Source organism: Strigops habroptila, chromosome Z (assembly GCF_004027225.2).
Source record: "Strigops habroptila isolate Jane chromosome Z, bStrHab1.2.pri, whole genome shotgun sequence".
NCBI lineage: Eukaryota > Metazoa > Chordata > Aves > Psittaciformes > Psittacidae > Strigops > Strigops habroptila.
The window spans coordinates 72046489-72062099 of record NC_044302.2 but is presented as its reverse complement, the minus strand read 5'-3'; the positions used below and the strand labels follow the sequence as shown (position 1 = coordinate 72062099).

Genomic DNA, 15611 nt, shown 5'->3' with positions numbered 1-15611 from the left:
AGATAAATCTGGTTGGTGGCTGGTCCCAAGAGGTGTTTCCTAGGGCTCAGAACTGGGGACAGGTCTCATTAATATCTTTACCAGTGATCTGGACAAGGAGATTGAGTGTTTTCATATGACAGCAGTTTGGGTTGGAGTGTTGATCTGCTGGAGGATAGGAAGTCTCTGCAGAGGGATCTGGACAGGCTGGGTTGATGGGCTGTGGCTGGTGGTATGAGGTTCAACAAAGCAAGGTGCTGGGTTCTGCATTTGGGCCACAACAACCCCATGCAACGCTCCAGGTTTGGGGAAGAGTGGCTGGAAAGCTGCTTAGTGGGAAAGGACCTGGGGCAGCTGACTGACAGAGCTGAACATGAGCCAGCTTGTGCCCAGGCAGCCAAGAAGGGCAACAGCATCCTGGCCTGTATCAGCAATAGTGTGGCCAGCAGGGCCAGGGCACTGATCATCCCCCTGTACTCAGCACTGGTAAGTTTATATCTCAAATACTGTGTTCAGTTTTTGGGCACTGAGGTGCTGGAGCATGTCTGAAGAAGAACAACGAAGCTGGTGAAGGGTCTGGAGAACAGGTCTTGTGAGGACTGGTTGAGGGAACTGGGATTGTTTAGCCTGGAGAAAAGGAGGCTTAGGGGAGACCTAATAGCCCTCTACAACTACCTGAAAGGAGGTTGTAGTGAGGTGGGTGTTGGTCTCTTCTCCCAAGTGATAGGAAAAGGTGAAACGGCCTGAAGTTGCACTAAGGTTGGCTTAGATTGATTATTAGGGAAAATGTCTTCACTGAAAGGGTTGTCAAGCATTCAAACAGGCTTCCCAAGAAAGTGGTTGAGTCACCGTCTCTGGGGGTATTTAAAAGATGTGTAGATATGACGCTTAGGCACCTGGTGTAGTGGTGGACTTGGCAGTGCTAAGTTAATGGTTGGACTCAATCATCTTAAGCATCTTTTCCAAACTAAATGATTCTGTGGTTCTATGTTTCTGTGTGAGATGTCATTTCCCTATGATCTTCTCATAGTTGAGATCAATGTGAGCATTCCTTCGGTTACATGTTTGGTTCTAGCATGCATTTCCAAAGAGAATGTAATTGCTTCTGTATTTCTCCCTACCCTTCAAAAGCTGCTGCATAGCAATGGTTGTATCTGAAAGGATGCTGAGAAGAAAAAACAGATCAAATGAGGGTAATAGTTTGTATCTCCTAATCTGTGTGTTTATGGCTGTTGTGGTTTAAGCCCAGCCGGTAACTCAGAACCACACAGCCGCTCGCTCACTCCCCCTCCTTTTTCCTCCCCCTGCTCCCGGAGGGATGGGGAGGAGAATCGGAAGAATGTGACTCCCACGGGTTGAGATAAGAGCAGTCCCGTAACTAAGGTATAATACAAAACCACTACTGCTACCACCAGTGATAATAATGATTAGTGAAATAGCAAGGGGAGAGAATACAATTGCTCACCACCCGCCGACCGATACCCAGCCCGACCCGAGCAGTGATCTGGGCCTTCCGGGTAACTCCCCCCAGTTTATATACTGGGCATGATGTGCTGTGGTATGGAATACCCCTTTGTCCAGTTTGGGTCAGGTGTCCTGTCTCTGCTTCCTCCCGGCTTCCCCTCCTCCCTGGCAAAGCATGAGACTGAGAAAGTCCTTGGTTGGAATAAACATTACTTAGCAACAACTAAAAACATCGGTGTTATCAGTGTTGTTCCCAGGCTGAAAGTTAAAAAACACAGCACTGCACCAACTATTAAGCAGGAGAAAAATGACTGCTGTAGCTGAACCCAGGACAATGGCGCAGAGATTTTGTTCATAGCATTTTTCTGTCTGTGTTTTATGCACTTCAAAAATGCAATAAAAACCTGTAGATGTTTTTATTACATTCATTGGTGTGTAGAGAGGAGTGGGTGACCAAGCACAACTTTTTGTCTGTGTTTCTCCGACTCCTTTCACTATCTCTTAATTAGTTTTTTTAACTCCTCTTTATTATTTGAGTTGTTACAGTCAGCCGGAGGGGCTTTTTGATCCTAGTTGTAGAACAGATGTCTTATTTGCCAGGTTAATATTGAAATGAATCCATGAGATAATCACAGGAAAAATTAAACACTGAAAAAGGATTGTGTGTGCTAATGTATACATACAGAAATCATGTTTATAAAAATAGAATACATTCCACCGTTGGCCTGTTTGTAAAGTGCAAGGGATAATATTGTGTCACTATTGCAAGTGTTTTAGTAAAAGGAAATGAATAAAAAATAATATCATTTAGAGCCTATTTTATTCTTATCTGCAAAGAGGTCCCTGCTTACAACCTTGAGCTTCACTTTTTACCAGTTTACTGAAGGCTACATTTTTCTTTCTGTCTTTGTGAAAAGAATGGGCCAGCTTCTTCTAAACTTCTAAACATGCAGTTGTTCAGATATTTGATTGCTGCTTGTGAAGTGTCTCAATTTATCTCCACATTGCATTAAAAGCTTGTTCAAAGTTAAGCAAAGTCTTGGTGGTAATTTACAGTAAGTTTGAGTCATCTACAGTGTTAGTGAAGATTTAAATACTGGTCTTTTGTAGAAACTACAGTATTTCTCTGAAGAAATACAAGGTAAGTCTCATTTGCATAGCAATGACCATAGATGGTAAGATGTTTCAAGTCTCTATTTCTTTGTTACAGTAAAGAAAGAAAAATATGTTATTTTCCAGCATGTTTCCTGATTGTGTGGTACAGTTGTCAAAGATGACAGGTATTCTTCAAAGAATTTGCCATGAAAATGTGGATATATTAGAAATACTTTCTTTACACTTTCCCATGAAATTATTACAGTGCTCTGATACAATTGTGATATTCTGAGCAGTATAAATATGTAATCTTTTTAGTGTGCATTGTAACTGTAAAGTTTAGAAACAGTTGCATAACTGTTGGAAAAGTTAGAATCGCCATTTTATTTTAAAATTAATTTAAGAATTTTACGTAATGTTTTGGACTATTAAAGAACATATGTTTGTGAGAGAAAGTAACAGCTTTAATACTAATTTGTAATAATTACTTTTAACAATTTAGGCATAAATACAAAACTGATTGATTTTTCTTTTTTTTTTTTTTTTACATTCAAGGATTGTAGGAAATAAATCAGTGTGATTTTAGCATTTCAGTGAGTTTCATAGAATATTTCCTTTTGAGCTAAGACTACTTGTCCAAAATAGTCTTTAGGAAATGGAAATAGGTTATGCATCTTGAGTGTAGAGGTTGTGGCTTGTGTATTTGTTATGTCTGGTATTGTGAAGCCACTTTCTCCTAGGATTGTTCTCCATGGGAGAATTCACTTTTGTTTTAGGGACAAACCACTAGGAGTTTGCCTGATGACTAGTTGTGACTTGACTCACGGAATGTGAAAAGCTGAGATGTAGTGTTAAAAAGGAAAAAAAGAAACTTAAGTGTTACTTAATTTTTAGTAAGAGAAGAGTAAGATTTCAGGATGTTATGGTTGCTAAAAGCTTACATGGATTAAAGGGGTGACTGGATGAATAAATTGGAGAAAAGCACCCAGGGTACGTAAAATAGAAGGATAACACCTCTGTCTGGAGAAACCTTCAGTCTGTAAATTGCTGCAGGCTGGAATGCTATTCTGGGGAAGTATTGCTTTGCTTATACTGTTTGTCTACTTACGCACTGTCCAAGAGTATGCTGCCTAGGTTAACAGTTGATTTAAATCTGTTGTATTGTTGTCTTCTGATACTGAATGTGTATCTGTGCCTACATGGTTGAATAATTCCTTCTATTTTGCTGTATTAATTTGTTTCTCCAAATTGACTGCACTATTCGTGAGCAAAGATAAATGTTACGTCATTTAAAAAAAAATAAAATCTGCAAATGAATTTGAGGAATAATTAGTTAAAATCGTGGCTTCAAATTTTCTATTTTACAGCTCTACTCTCTTGTTGATGATTAGGATTTTTAAATTTGAAAGGTGTAAATTTTACCAGCATCTATTACTTAAGTTCATATCAGTGTTTAGGTTTTTTCTGTGATAACGATCATCATATGAAATTTCTTCCATTTAAGAAAAAACAACAAAAATTGCTGTTAGGAATAAACTAATTCTGTGTAAGTCCTTCACTCCTTTGTAAAAGTCACAGATAACTTACAGATAGTTTTTCTTAGAAAGTGAAATAATCATAGCAGGCAGTCAGAAGTGCATGTTCAATGAGAAGGTTGAACTTTATACAGAAGTTACTATTTTGTATATAGATTCCAGTTGCTGCGTATGTAACATGCTTGACATAAAATCTCAAAAACCAAAGAAATGAAAACTGAGATTATTAAATGTTCATTACTTCTTGCTTTAACCTATATTTTTACTTCACTACTGGCCCAACTATGGAATGTCACCATATTTCTTCATCAGCTGCATCAAGATTGCGGTCTGCCATCAATTTGTTCTCAAAGTTGAGCAAGATTGCCAGAACTGTACAGAGTCCAGTGGTGGAGGCATGGAGCAGGTTAAAGTGAAGGGCATGTTTAAGAGCTGTCTTCCTGATAAAGAAACTTGCCTGAATTGATTTTGTAACAGTTTTGATTTTATTTCTTGTTTTTCTGACTGTTTGCGCACCAGCTAATGTCTTCCCTGGAGGTACGAATAATTGCTGTTATAATGAAGTGTAATCTTTTTCTCTTCAGTTTTGTAGCTTTGATCTTTGTTATATTGACTCTTATATGTTGTATTACCTGAAATTAGAATTGCACTTTGTGAATGAATCTGAAATACAACAAAAACTACATCTATGGCTTTCTGAATGACTTTTAATATACAAATTTTATGGGCAATAATGTAAGGAAACAGCTGAAATCCCATTAAATCAGTAGGTTTCTTCTGTGGTGTATTTCTTATGCAGTATATAATCATGGTTAGAAATACTTCTGAAGTGATATAATAGTTTTAGTTTCTCTACTTTTCAGAGAAATGGTAAATTTATGCATGTAAATTAAATTGTAAAATAATTTTTCATGCTATTTAGTATTACTTTCTAAGTAATTAAAAAGCATAGGTAGGCCCAGTGGTACTTAGTGGCTTCCAGCTGTCAACTCATCAAAGATTTTTGTCTGCAGCTATTATTTCTATTGTGTATGCTGTTTCAATCCATGTTAGATTTGATGTATGAAGTGTTAAGCAGATATGAACTCCTTTATGTTCTTGGCTCAGAAGATCTATTAGAACTTGTTCTAAGTCTTACTAAGGTCAAGGGAATTTTTTTCTGGTAACTTCAGCTGTCTTTTAACATGCTTACAGATTTTTATCAATATACAGTCTTTTTAAGAGCTAGATCAGGTGTGTATCTTTATAAAACAGTCTTGGTCAAAAATTGCATTGCTTTATAAATTTACTAATACATTTATTGTTTATCTTTTTCAGGGTATCGAGGAATGGAATATTGCCCATCTTAACACAATATTGGATGTTGTAGAAGAAGACTGTGGCATTTCTATTGAGGGTGTAAATACGCCCTATCTGTATTTTGGCATGTGGAAAACAACGTTTGCATGGCACACAGAAGACATGGATCTCTACAGTATTAATTATCTCCATTTCGGGGAGCCAAAGTCATGGCAAGTATAAATTTTTATGAAAGATTATTTCATTTATCTGTTTGTTTCGGCTGACTAAATGAAACAGATGTGGTACAGTTGCTTCACAACAATAAGCTTTACTGAACAACTAAGTAGTTTTTTTTTCTTTTTTTAAGCTGAGAATGCTATGAAATATGTGAGATTTGTGATGTAAAGAACATTGCCATAATGCATTCTTTAATTTTAAAGGAAAAGACTAAAAAGTACATAAGGCTTATTTGAATTCAACAGAAGAAGATTGAAATGATTCACTATGAGAAGTTTAATGAGTTGGGAACCCAAAGATTATTTGAAGAAACTCCGTAAGGCTTCTTTGAAATCAGTTTGTTTGGTTCAGTTGTCCTTTGGGACTGCCTAACATGTTTTGTATTAAACATGCACGTAATTGCTTTTTTGAATCAGAGCCATATTCTCTAGTGTTAACTCAGAGCACCCAGTTGGAGATAAGATTGTGTTAAAGGTGCTTCCTAAACATGTAGCTTCTGCTATCCTTTCTCTATAGTGTTAGATTTTTGATTGAACACCTCTTAATAGAGAGACAAGGAGGTTTAATGTTATACACGTAGATGTGATATACATGTATCTAAAAGTATATGAGAAAAATGTTTTTGTTTTGATCATAAAATCTTACTTTTTAAAAAATACCTGTGAAGAGAACATAAAATCATTAGAAAGATATATAAAAGATATTTTATGCGTAGCTTGGTTCTGGCAGTTTCTAGTCATCCAAACTTATGTGGAAGATTTTGTAGCTGGTAATTTCATAAAACATGAATGGTAATTTTTGTATCCATACAAAAGACAAAGACCTATGGAACATCATGTATTTAAATTGAGAAGGTGGTAAATTGGTCAGCTACTAGTTTTTAGGTAGTTTCTTTGTTTACCTGCTTTTCTTGTGTAGTGATCGCCTACATTTAGGCAGAGAAGGTACACCTATTGTAGTAATACAAATCTATGTTTTGATTAGTTTTATATATATATATTTTAAAGTGCTACTTTGATAGAATTAGATGTACTAAGAAAGTCTTCTCGGCCATAAGAGTGGAATCTGAGTTGAATGTAAAGATAGGTAATTCCAAAATGTTCTAAGATGATAGGAGACATTTAACTAAAACAACAATTACATAAAAAATGTTTTGGTTTCTTTTTAAAATTTTAAAAGTGCTAGTTATAGAAAACCTTACTGCATTTTGTAAAATTCCAGGTAGTAGAGACATTACTTAAACCCTGAAGATCTTAGACACAATGGGTAAAAGAAAACTTTTAAGTATTTTGAAGGAGGTGTGAGTTGATAATATAAGTGCTTTTCTAGTTTACAGATACTTGTTTACACTTGCAAATGAAAAAAAAATCATTAAACACTGACCTCTTCATCTTTTGAAGAAATAGCAGTGGATACGACTTTATTTTCTCGACCACACTGGTCCATTTGTTTAGAAATGCAGCCCTAAAAGAAGTTGAATTCAAGACAGTGAAAGATCTGCTTGTTGTTGCAGATGTGGTTTTACTGGAGGAAGGCTGCAGTAATTTATGCTAATGCTGTTTCTGTATAAGTAAAATGTATTTTGTGTTAGTGTGATATTAGTATAATATTTTCTTCAAAAAAGTGGAAGATAAGTGGAATCTTAGGATACAGATAGTAAAGATATTGTCTGCCCTTAAAAAATTTAAACTGAGTTGACAAGTGCTTCCTTAGCGAAACCAAATACCCTGGCACGTAACACATGTTTTTTAATTTTACTGGATATATAACCCACATTGGTTTTATGGAGAACTGAAAAATATTTTATGAAGAAGCACGATACATAACGTGTTTTCTCTGAAAGAGAAGAGAGCTACTTCCATCTGATTGTTGTGATGAGAACTTGTAGGCAGCAGCTCTATCTGACTGCTGTGGCCATCTTTATGAAATGGAAACATTCTCCTGTATTTAGGCATAGATTAACTTTCATTTCTTACACTCTGTGCAGTTTCACTTTCAAGAGGTACACAAGGAAGTTTATATTTAGTTTTATATTATGTGTACAGGTACCTCCATTACTGCCTGATATGAAAAAGTGTGTGTGATAACCATTTGAAAAATCAGGACTATGGCTTTTTGTGTATTTATGTGTGTATATATTTGTGTAATGCGTACGTTTACTTTATAGATTATTCTTTTCTTGCAAAAAAGTGGAAAAAAGGGGAAATAATCTAAAGGAGAAAAATGAATTAAGAAAATTTTGAAGCTCTGAAACAAAACAATATGAGGGAAAAAGGGTGAAGAAAGATTTGCTGGAAAGGGGATAGTGTCTTTTAAAATTACTTGCTATCAAGCAGAATTTTTACTGCAACTTTTCCTCAGCATTATTTTCTGAAAGGGGAGAAAATCTTGAAGATGGGACCTTATTGTACATCAGAGTTTCTTAGAAAAAAATGTCTTCTTATCAAGAAGAACCATTGCTGTGACTGATAATTCACTAAATTAATCCAGTTTGTTGTTTATATATTTCATAATGGTATCTTGAACCACTTATTAGTATTAAAAATTATTCAGTCTGCCATTTGTTGTTAAATATGTCCTTCTACTGTAATTCTTATTTCAGGAGGATAGGCCCTCACTAAAGAGAATTTATTTTTGTTTTGTTTAATTAAATTTTAGGAGTTTTGTCATGTTGCCAGTGTTGAGCTGCTCTTGGAAGTTGATGCCTAGCAGAAACCAGATTTTTGTTAATAGTACAAGTGTTAGAATATTAGTAAAAAAAGAGTAAAGATATGTGGAGAATATATTTAATATGTTACTTTAGAAAGTAATTTTTTTTTTTTTTTAAATTGTGCTCATTTTGTGCACCTTTTATATCTGGTGATGGAGGACTGAATTTTGCATAAAGAATCAGCTTTTACTTCCGTTGAAAGGGGCACATTGTAAACTTGCAGTATAACACAAGCATAACTTAAGTATTAATTTTTGTGGTGTTTTCTGTGACATTCCATCTGGTCGTCATCTTCTGAAAACGGGAAATGGCAAGAAACAATGCATTATGTTAAAACCCCCTCCTATTTAGTAATGTATTTAAAATCACAAAATGCCTTGCAGGGTTGTTCACTTATAAAATAAGAGGAATATGTACTACAGAAAGAGAAGATAGTTCTGTTATTGTGACAACATCAAGAAGAAGAAAGCAGGTTGTTGAAGAGGGAATGCTTAGACAGCCAAAATCAGGTGGATTAGGAGAGTGAGACTTGACCCAGCATTTTATTTAGGTTGTAAGAGTAGGGAGAAATGGATCTATGGTGAAATTTAAAATCAGGCAGATGCTTTAGGTTCAGGAATTCTTTTCAGAAGCTCAGTGGTTGCAGGATGATCAGAAATCTGATCTTGCCTGTAATTATTGCCCTGGACCGTTTCAGTGTTACCTCTTGCTTGGTATGGGTATAAGCTGTTTTTATGGATTTGCCAGTGTAGAATGTGTACTGATACCTGTTCATCTTCCCTTATGAAGTGGAAAAATGAGGAAAGATAGATAGTTATATGGTAGGAGCTGTGGAATTCTTTAAAACGTGATCTCATGTGAAGGTCTTCAGATTTTGAATGCCAGTAACAGAGGAAGTAGTAATGGGATTATGAGTATGGTGGGACAGAAATGGACAAAATCATGTAGAGAAAAAGGTGAAGAAGGGAAGGCATACTCAGACTGATGCTAATGTGGTATGATTTAAGAACAAATACGTGATAAAGTAAGTGGGTTAAAAGAGGCTCAGCTAGATCCTGACAGAGTCTTCTGGGGCAGCATCAATAGGACAGCAGCTGACAAAGACTGGTCAAAATCTGTCTGGGTGATGCAGAGTTCAGCATGAGTGGAAGAGTCTTGTTACCTTTGCACAAGTTATGCATACCACTGACATTTTCCTAGTTTTGTTCTGTGTCTAGGAGAAATAACAGATACAGAAAATTACAGTAAAGTGCAGTCTTTTAGTGTGAAAAATGGGAGTAATGTATAAAACTTCGTGATAGCTGGGGAGGCAGTTATGCTCAACTTAGAAGAGGATTGGCTGCACTTAGTGCTGAAAATGATCAGGAAAGTTAGAAATAAGAATATCAGGAGAGATTACACAGAGATTACTATAATCAAATAGAGATTCTGTTTGTAAAAATGTGACTATAATTAAACAGTACAGCAGTTTGACAGCAATCTGAAAGGGTTATCACTGCGCTTGAAACCAAGCCATCATTTGGTAATTAGAATATTCTCCATAAAGTAAGAGAACTTTGCTGAAAGTGGTGGTGTGGTGGGTTTTTTTTTTTTGTCATATTCACTCCCACCCTGTAGAAGAGGATTTTGTTCCTTGAAATATTAAGTAAAGAAACATTTTAGGAGGTGATGGACCTTGAAATTTCTGTGTCAAAACACCATGTTTTAACTTCCTAAATTAAGTTTGAGACTTCTATTTGTTTATATTTTAAAAATCTGTTTATAATGTTTATATATATTAAATATTACCCACCTAAATATATAGCAGAGCAAATTAGTGTTGCTTATAGAAAGTGGCATGGGATTCTCAGCCCAGTGTCTGGAATTAAATAGCATTATTTTGATATAAGGTGGAGGTTGCATATTGCCTGTTATCAACTGTGAAAGCAGTGAATAATTGGGAGAATACAAGAGGCTGCTTGACTGATGACCATCTTGCTTAACTGGGTATGTTTTGCACAGTAAAGCAACAATTCTTTGTTTTTGATGTCTTTTTATGTTCATGCTTTGAATAGTACTGTTTTAAAAGTTGCCCCATTTGTAAAACATACCACTTAACTGAGCCCCTGACAAGGATTACGAGATTTTCTTTCATCTACAGTCATCAGGATACTATGCATGTGTTAAAATTAAGTGGATTCAAATTCATTTTTGAATTTATCTACCGCCTACTGTTACAAAATATGACAGTGCTGAGTAACCAATTACTCTGTTGCACAGAAAGCAGTACAAGTGACACAACAATCCAACCCACTTCTTTTATTTGGAAGGTGCAATTTATAAAATCAAATGCAGCATTGAAGAGTAGAGTCTGATGTCACTAGGAAGGTAGAAAAGATAATACCGACTAATGTTTTTAAATACATGAAATTTTCCAAGTTAGGCTTTATATTCATTTTATTGATGATGTTAAGTCTTGGTCAAGATGGGCTTCTGTTCTGCAAGATCTTTGGCTATGAGGTAGAACAAATTTAGGTTTATTTCATAGTCTCAAAAAACCCCCACCCAAGAAACCAAAACCATATACTTATGTTGTTTGTTTAGCATACTGATAGATGTTGGGACTTGAATAGTTTATTTTGACTCCCTCATTACTAACTGTGGATAATGTGAATACATGTATTTTATGTATTCAGCCCTTCTGAAATACATGATACTGTTCTGTATATTCTTCTGTTTATATTTCTATATACTTTTTGTCTCTCCTGCCTCCATTGATGCCCATAATGGGGTTCGGTGGTGAATTATCTGTGGAGGCTTTCCTTTGAAGAAGTTTCATGCTTATTTAATACTTATTTTCTTTAAAGCCCAGATGTATAGCACCTCTGAAAATGTTATCTGTGGTATTTTTCCAAATATGTGGGGTACTCCCTGAGAACTTTTTGAGTTGTCAGGACTGTTTGTTTTTAATGTGTAATTTCACTTTTCTATTCTTACAAGAATTAGGAATATGGATTAGCATAAGAGGATTCTAATGCAGAATATAAGAAGTCTGTAGATGAAGTAAGGGGAGAGTTTTTTTTGCAGTCCTTATGGGCAAATTATAAAGGCAAATAAAGGCAAAATATTTTGTGAGCTGATTCTTACTTGTGTATAGTTGTTGACTTAAAAATTTTTCTGTAAAAATTGTATGTTCTGATATATGGTCTGGGTTGTAATCTGTGGTGTTGGGAGATTGTAGAGAAGACAGAGCCACAATCTTCTCAGAGATGCACTGACATGACAAAGGAAAGGTAGCAGTAATCACAGCTTGCAACAAGGGACATTTTTGATGGATAGAAGGAAAACGTAATTCACAATGGCATTGTAATAGGTTGCTTAGAGAAGCTGCCGAGTCTTCGGAAATTTTCAAAGCTTGACTATATGTTGTCCTGTACCAACTGCTCTGACTTTGAAGTTCGCCATAGGTTGATAAGGAGCTTGGACTAGATGATATTCAGGTCCCTTCCAACCTGAATTTTTCTTTTATTCTGTGGTATGAATTTTAAACAAGATGGTGCTCTAAGTTGCTTTGCTGATGTATGAGGTGACTTGAAAATAAATTCTGAATCAACTCTTTACTTATCTGCAGAATTCTAAACCTGTGAGTAAAGTTGCTTGCAACTCATTTTTGCAACCATTTGTGATGCTAATTCTTTCTAGTTTCTATCTACTTATATGTTTTCAGCAATGTTTTTCTTTATCTCCATTCTGAGAAATATGAAGCCCTTAGAAATATAGGATTGTAGAAAAACATTACCTTCCCTCCCCCCCATTCACAAAGCAAATGCAGTAACAAAGAAAGTAACGGTTTGATAAACAACTTTCAACTCTCACTTTGAAGGTCAAGAAGAAGTCTGGTTCTTCTCTTTGATTAGAAGTTTTTGGGTTGTTATTTTTGTGCAAAGTTTTGCACTGCTAGAGTTGATAGCAGCCATTTATGTATTGAATAAAGTTACCAGTTTATTTTGTATAAGTTGTAAGTGTACAATATATGTGACCATTTATTTTCTAACTCTGCAGGGTATAAGTTAGAGAAAGAAATTTTCAAAAACTAATGAACAATCTCCTGAACTACATTGTCTGATGATCTGTCGGTTTTGACGTTTTTAGCGATGCAAGGACCAGACTACTTTGTATTTCAGCTTTTTAGTTTCAGTAGACGTACCAGAGTAAGGATTCTGCAGTACAAAATGTGACTTCTTTGATGTCTAGAACAATGTTTTTCATGTGGCATAGATTCTTATAATTACTTGCTGAGGCATATATAGAAAGATCACTATAAAAAATAGGAGTATAAAAATTTAGTCTTAAATTTTATACTTTTTTACTAACTTTTTATACGCCTATTTTACTTCTTGTTCTAGTGAATATATCTTGTTTTATAACTTTGTAGTTTTTTATGTTCTTTTAATACATTTTACTGTGCAAGCTCTATGACTTTGATTTTACAGTCATCCATAGCTTTAATTTTATTTTAATTTTATTAAAGCAAGGTTTTAAAATTTATTTATAACTTAATGCTTTGCAGGTCAAAAAAAGCATCTGTTTAACTTCATGAGCCTTTTTTTTGTCTTCCTTTTCATCCTGGACATTAGAAGAGTGCAAGGTGGGTCAGCTGTGAAAATCAGAATATGGCTGACAGTTCATAGAATTTTGTGCTGATTCATAGAGCCTTGTACTGACTCACAGGAAATATTTTTTTTTTTTGGTAATCTTTTTTATTAGTTAACCTGATACTGGTGGTCTTTTTTTTTTTTTTTTTTTTTTTTTTTAATGCCCATACAGGTTTTATTTTCTGTTATTGAAAACTAGGGACTTATCATCACATAGTCAACATTCTAGGATGCTAATACAGCCTTCATTTTTTATCTTGGGAATGCTGTTAAGGGGTCCTTGTAAAAACAATTCTGAGATCTTCATATTTAGATATCTATTATTATAATTTAGCTCCACTGCTTTTCTTGCTGTGAAAGTAAAATTCATTTCTATGGAAACATGCAGACTAAACTAGGAGACTCATTCTAATGGGATATCCGTGGTTGTTTTACAATGACAGCTGTGCAATTCACAGAGCATGTTGCAGCTATTTGATTTTTGGCATTCTTTGCAGTCAATGAAGACAAATTGTACTTTTTCCTTTTTCTAACATAGTTTCCCTGAGTGAGGAGTTTGATTTAATTTCCATCTTGAATATGTCCTTAAACCAGGATGTGCATATCGGAACAAACTTGGTGATAGAAGCTTTTTTCCAGGATTAGAATGGATGCTGATGGTTGAAGAATACTTAATTTTGATAGTTTGCATAGGTCTTGGTGAAAACTTTTTAAACTCTGAAGCAATTCTGCTTGAAACTGCATTAGGAAGAATGTTGGCTAAGGTTTTCTGGTTACTTTTTTACAGAAATTATTTAAACACTACTTAATGCTAAGTGGATATTAGTCATGGCCAGCATAAAGTCGTGTTTCTCTATTTAATTAAAGGCGGAATAGAGAGAATCAGAAGTACACATCAAATCTGTGCTGTGGATTAAAGAGAAATGAAAGACTTACTTCAGATACAGATGAAAACAGGATCACTGTTTATTTTTAGCAGCAATGTCAGATTATGTAGGATGCTTTTAAAAATTGTATGTAAAATTTTGTTTCAGAAAGCACAACTGTAATACTTAATGTTACACTGCACTAAATGTTTCTAAATAAATATTCTTATCTTAAAAACAAGGCAGTGTAGTTTTTTAACTTGAAGTTAGAGAGAAGATTCAATGCTGCATTATCAAAGTGTGGTTTGAATTGATATATTCCGTTAAAAATGGCAACGATTTTCAGTGGATTATTGTCAGTCTGTCAATGGACATTCACAATAATGTGAAAACATTTGAGCCACATAGAATTGTATTTGTTTAATTTTACTAAGATTATAGTTCAGGTTACTTAGTTCTACTGTGAAGTTATTGCAGAAATTCTAATTTGTTTGTGACATGTTTTCTGGCTACTTGGAGATTTTTCTTGTTAAAGCCCAAATCAACATTTCAGAGAGTGGAACAAAAAACCGGATAATCTCTTCTTCCCTGATCTTACACGGATTTTACTCTGAAAAATGTGCAGATATTTGTTGCATTATTTTTGAAGGACTTTCAGCTCTGGGCTGAAAGTGTTTTGTTTCAATTCCATCATCTTTGTAAGAAGGTTTGTCTTCTTCTAATCTGAAAATTCTCGTATCTCTTTTTTTAATCTTATTTGTTTTCCTGATTTTGCAGAAATTAGAGCTGATCAATTTGATGATGTGGTGCTGCTTTGTTTTTTAGTATTAGATTTTGAAGAAGATACTGTGAAGTGATGTTATAATTGCTTAAATCATACGTTCGTTATTATAAATTGAGAAGCAATTGCAGATCAGTAGGGTACCTATTCTTTGAAAACCTGGCTCAGCAAAGAACTTAAAATAACGAACTGTGATAGTGATATTGTGCTTAACTTCTAGGCTGCTCATCCTAGAAAGTATTTCAGAGCCCTGAATTAAGCTCTAAGGTTCTGCGTACTATAGATGGCTGAAACTAGAGCTTCATAATGATGTTGGAGTAAGCATTTTGAATGGGCAACTGTCAAATCTATACCTCCAATGAAGACAATGATGAAAAGTACCAACTTGCATTGAATGAATTATTGCTTAGTAATTTAGATTAGCTAAATAAATAGTTATAGCCCATTACATCTTGCCTTGTCTTACCTTTCCTAGAGACTTACTGAGTTGTCTGGTTTTGCATTTCTGTAATATTGATAAGTATTTACATGTTTATGTGCACAGATGCAAGCAGGTAGCTGTGTATTATCACAAAAATGTAGAAATGGGCTTTTGGAAGACTACCGGTCCAATCAGAGACAGGTGAAGCTAAAGAAGAGTCTCTAGCTTGAGGTTTTTTGTTGGATCTAGCCACTGTCTGTTCATGCTTTACTTTATGGAGTTGTGTATTTAATGACATACAGTACAGTATATAAGGCTATACATGGCATTTATCCACTGGGGTGTGAAAGTTGAAGACATACAGTTTGCACATGCATCAGTTTATATGTAGTAATACGGAGTGGAGAACTGGCAGAAACACTTTCTAAGTATAAATGGAGAGAAACGAAATCCATTTTTTTAAGACTGCGAACACTGAGCAGACACAAGCTGAAAGTCTGTTTTAGTTTAGTACCATTTGGAGTGGGTTGTCAGTAGACATAGGTTTTGCTGCAGTTCAGCTGAGAGCACTAAATTCAGTGGTGGAAGGGTCTTGCTTCTATGCATCA

The 15611-nt window shown here is 35.0% G+C and overlaps 1 protein-coding gene across 18 annotated transcripts in view; it reads left to right on the top strand.

Moving 5' to 3' along the window:
- The window catches only part of KDM4C (lysine demethylase 4C), a 266115-nt gene that overhangs the window by 31600 nt on the left and 218904 nt on the right, over positions 1 to 15611 (top strand). For 16 of the 18 annotated variants that reach the window (XM_030511824.1, XM_030511826.1, XM_030511827.1 and 13 more), the window contains one exon: positions 5391 to 5584. The exons of the other annotated variants lie outside the window; for them this stretch is intronic. In XM_030511824.1, coding sequence (XP_030367684.1) covers positions 5391 to 5584 — 194 coding nt within the window. The remainder of the gene's footprint in view (positions 1 to 5390; positions 5585 to 15611) is intronic. 18 annotated transcript variants of the gene reach the window in all.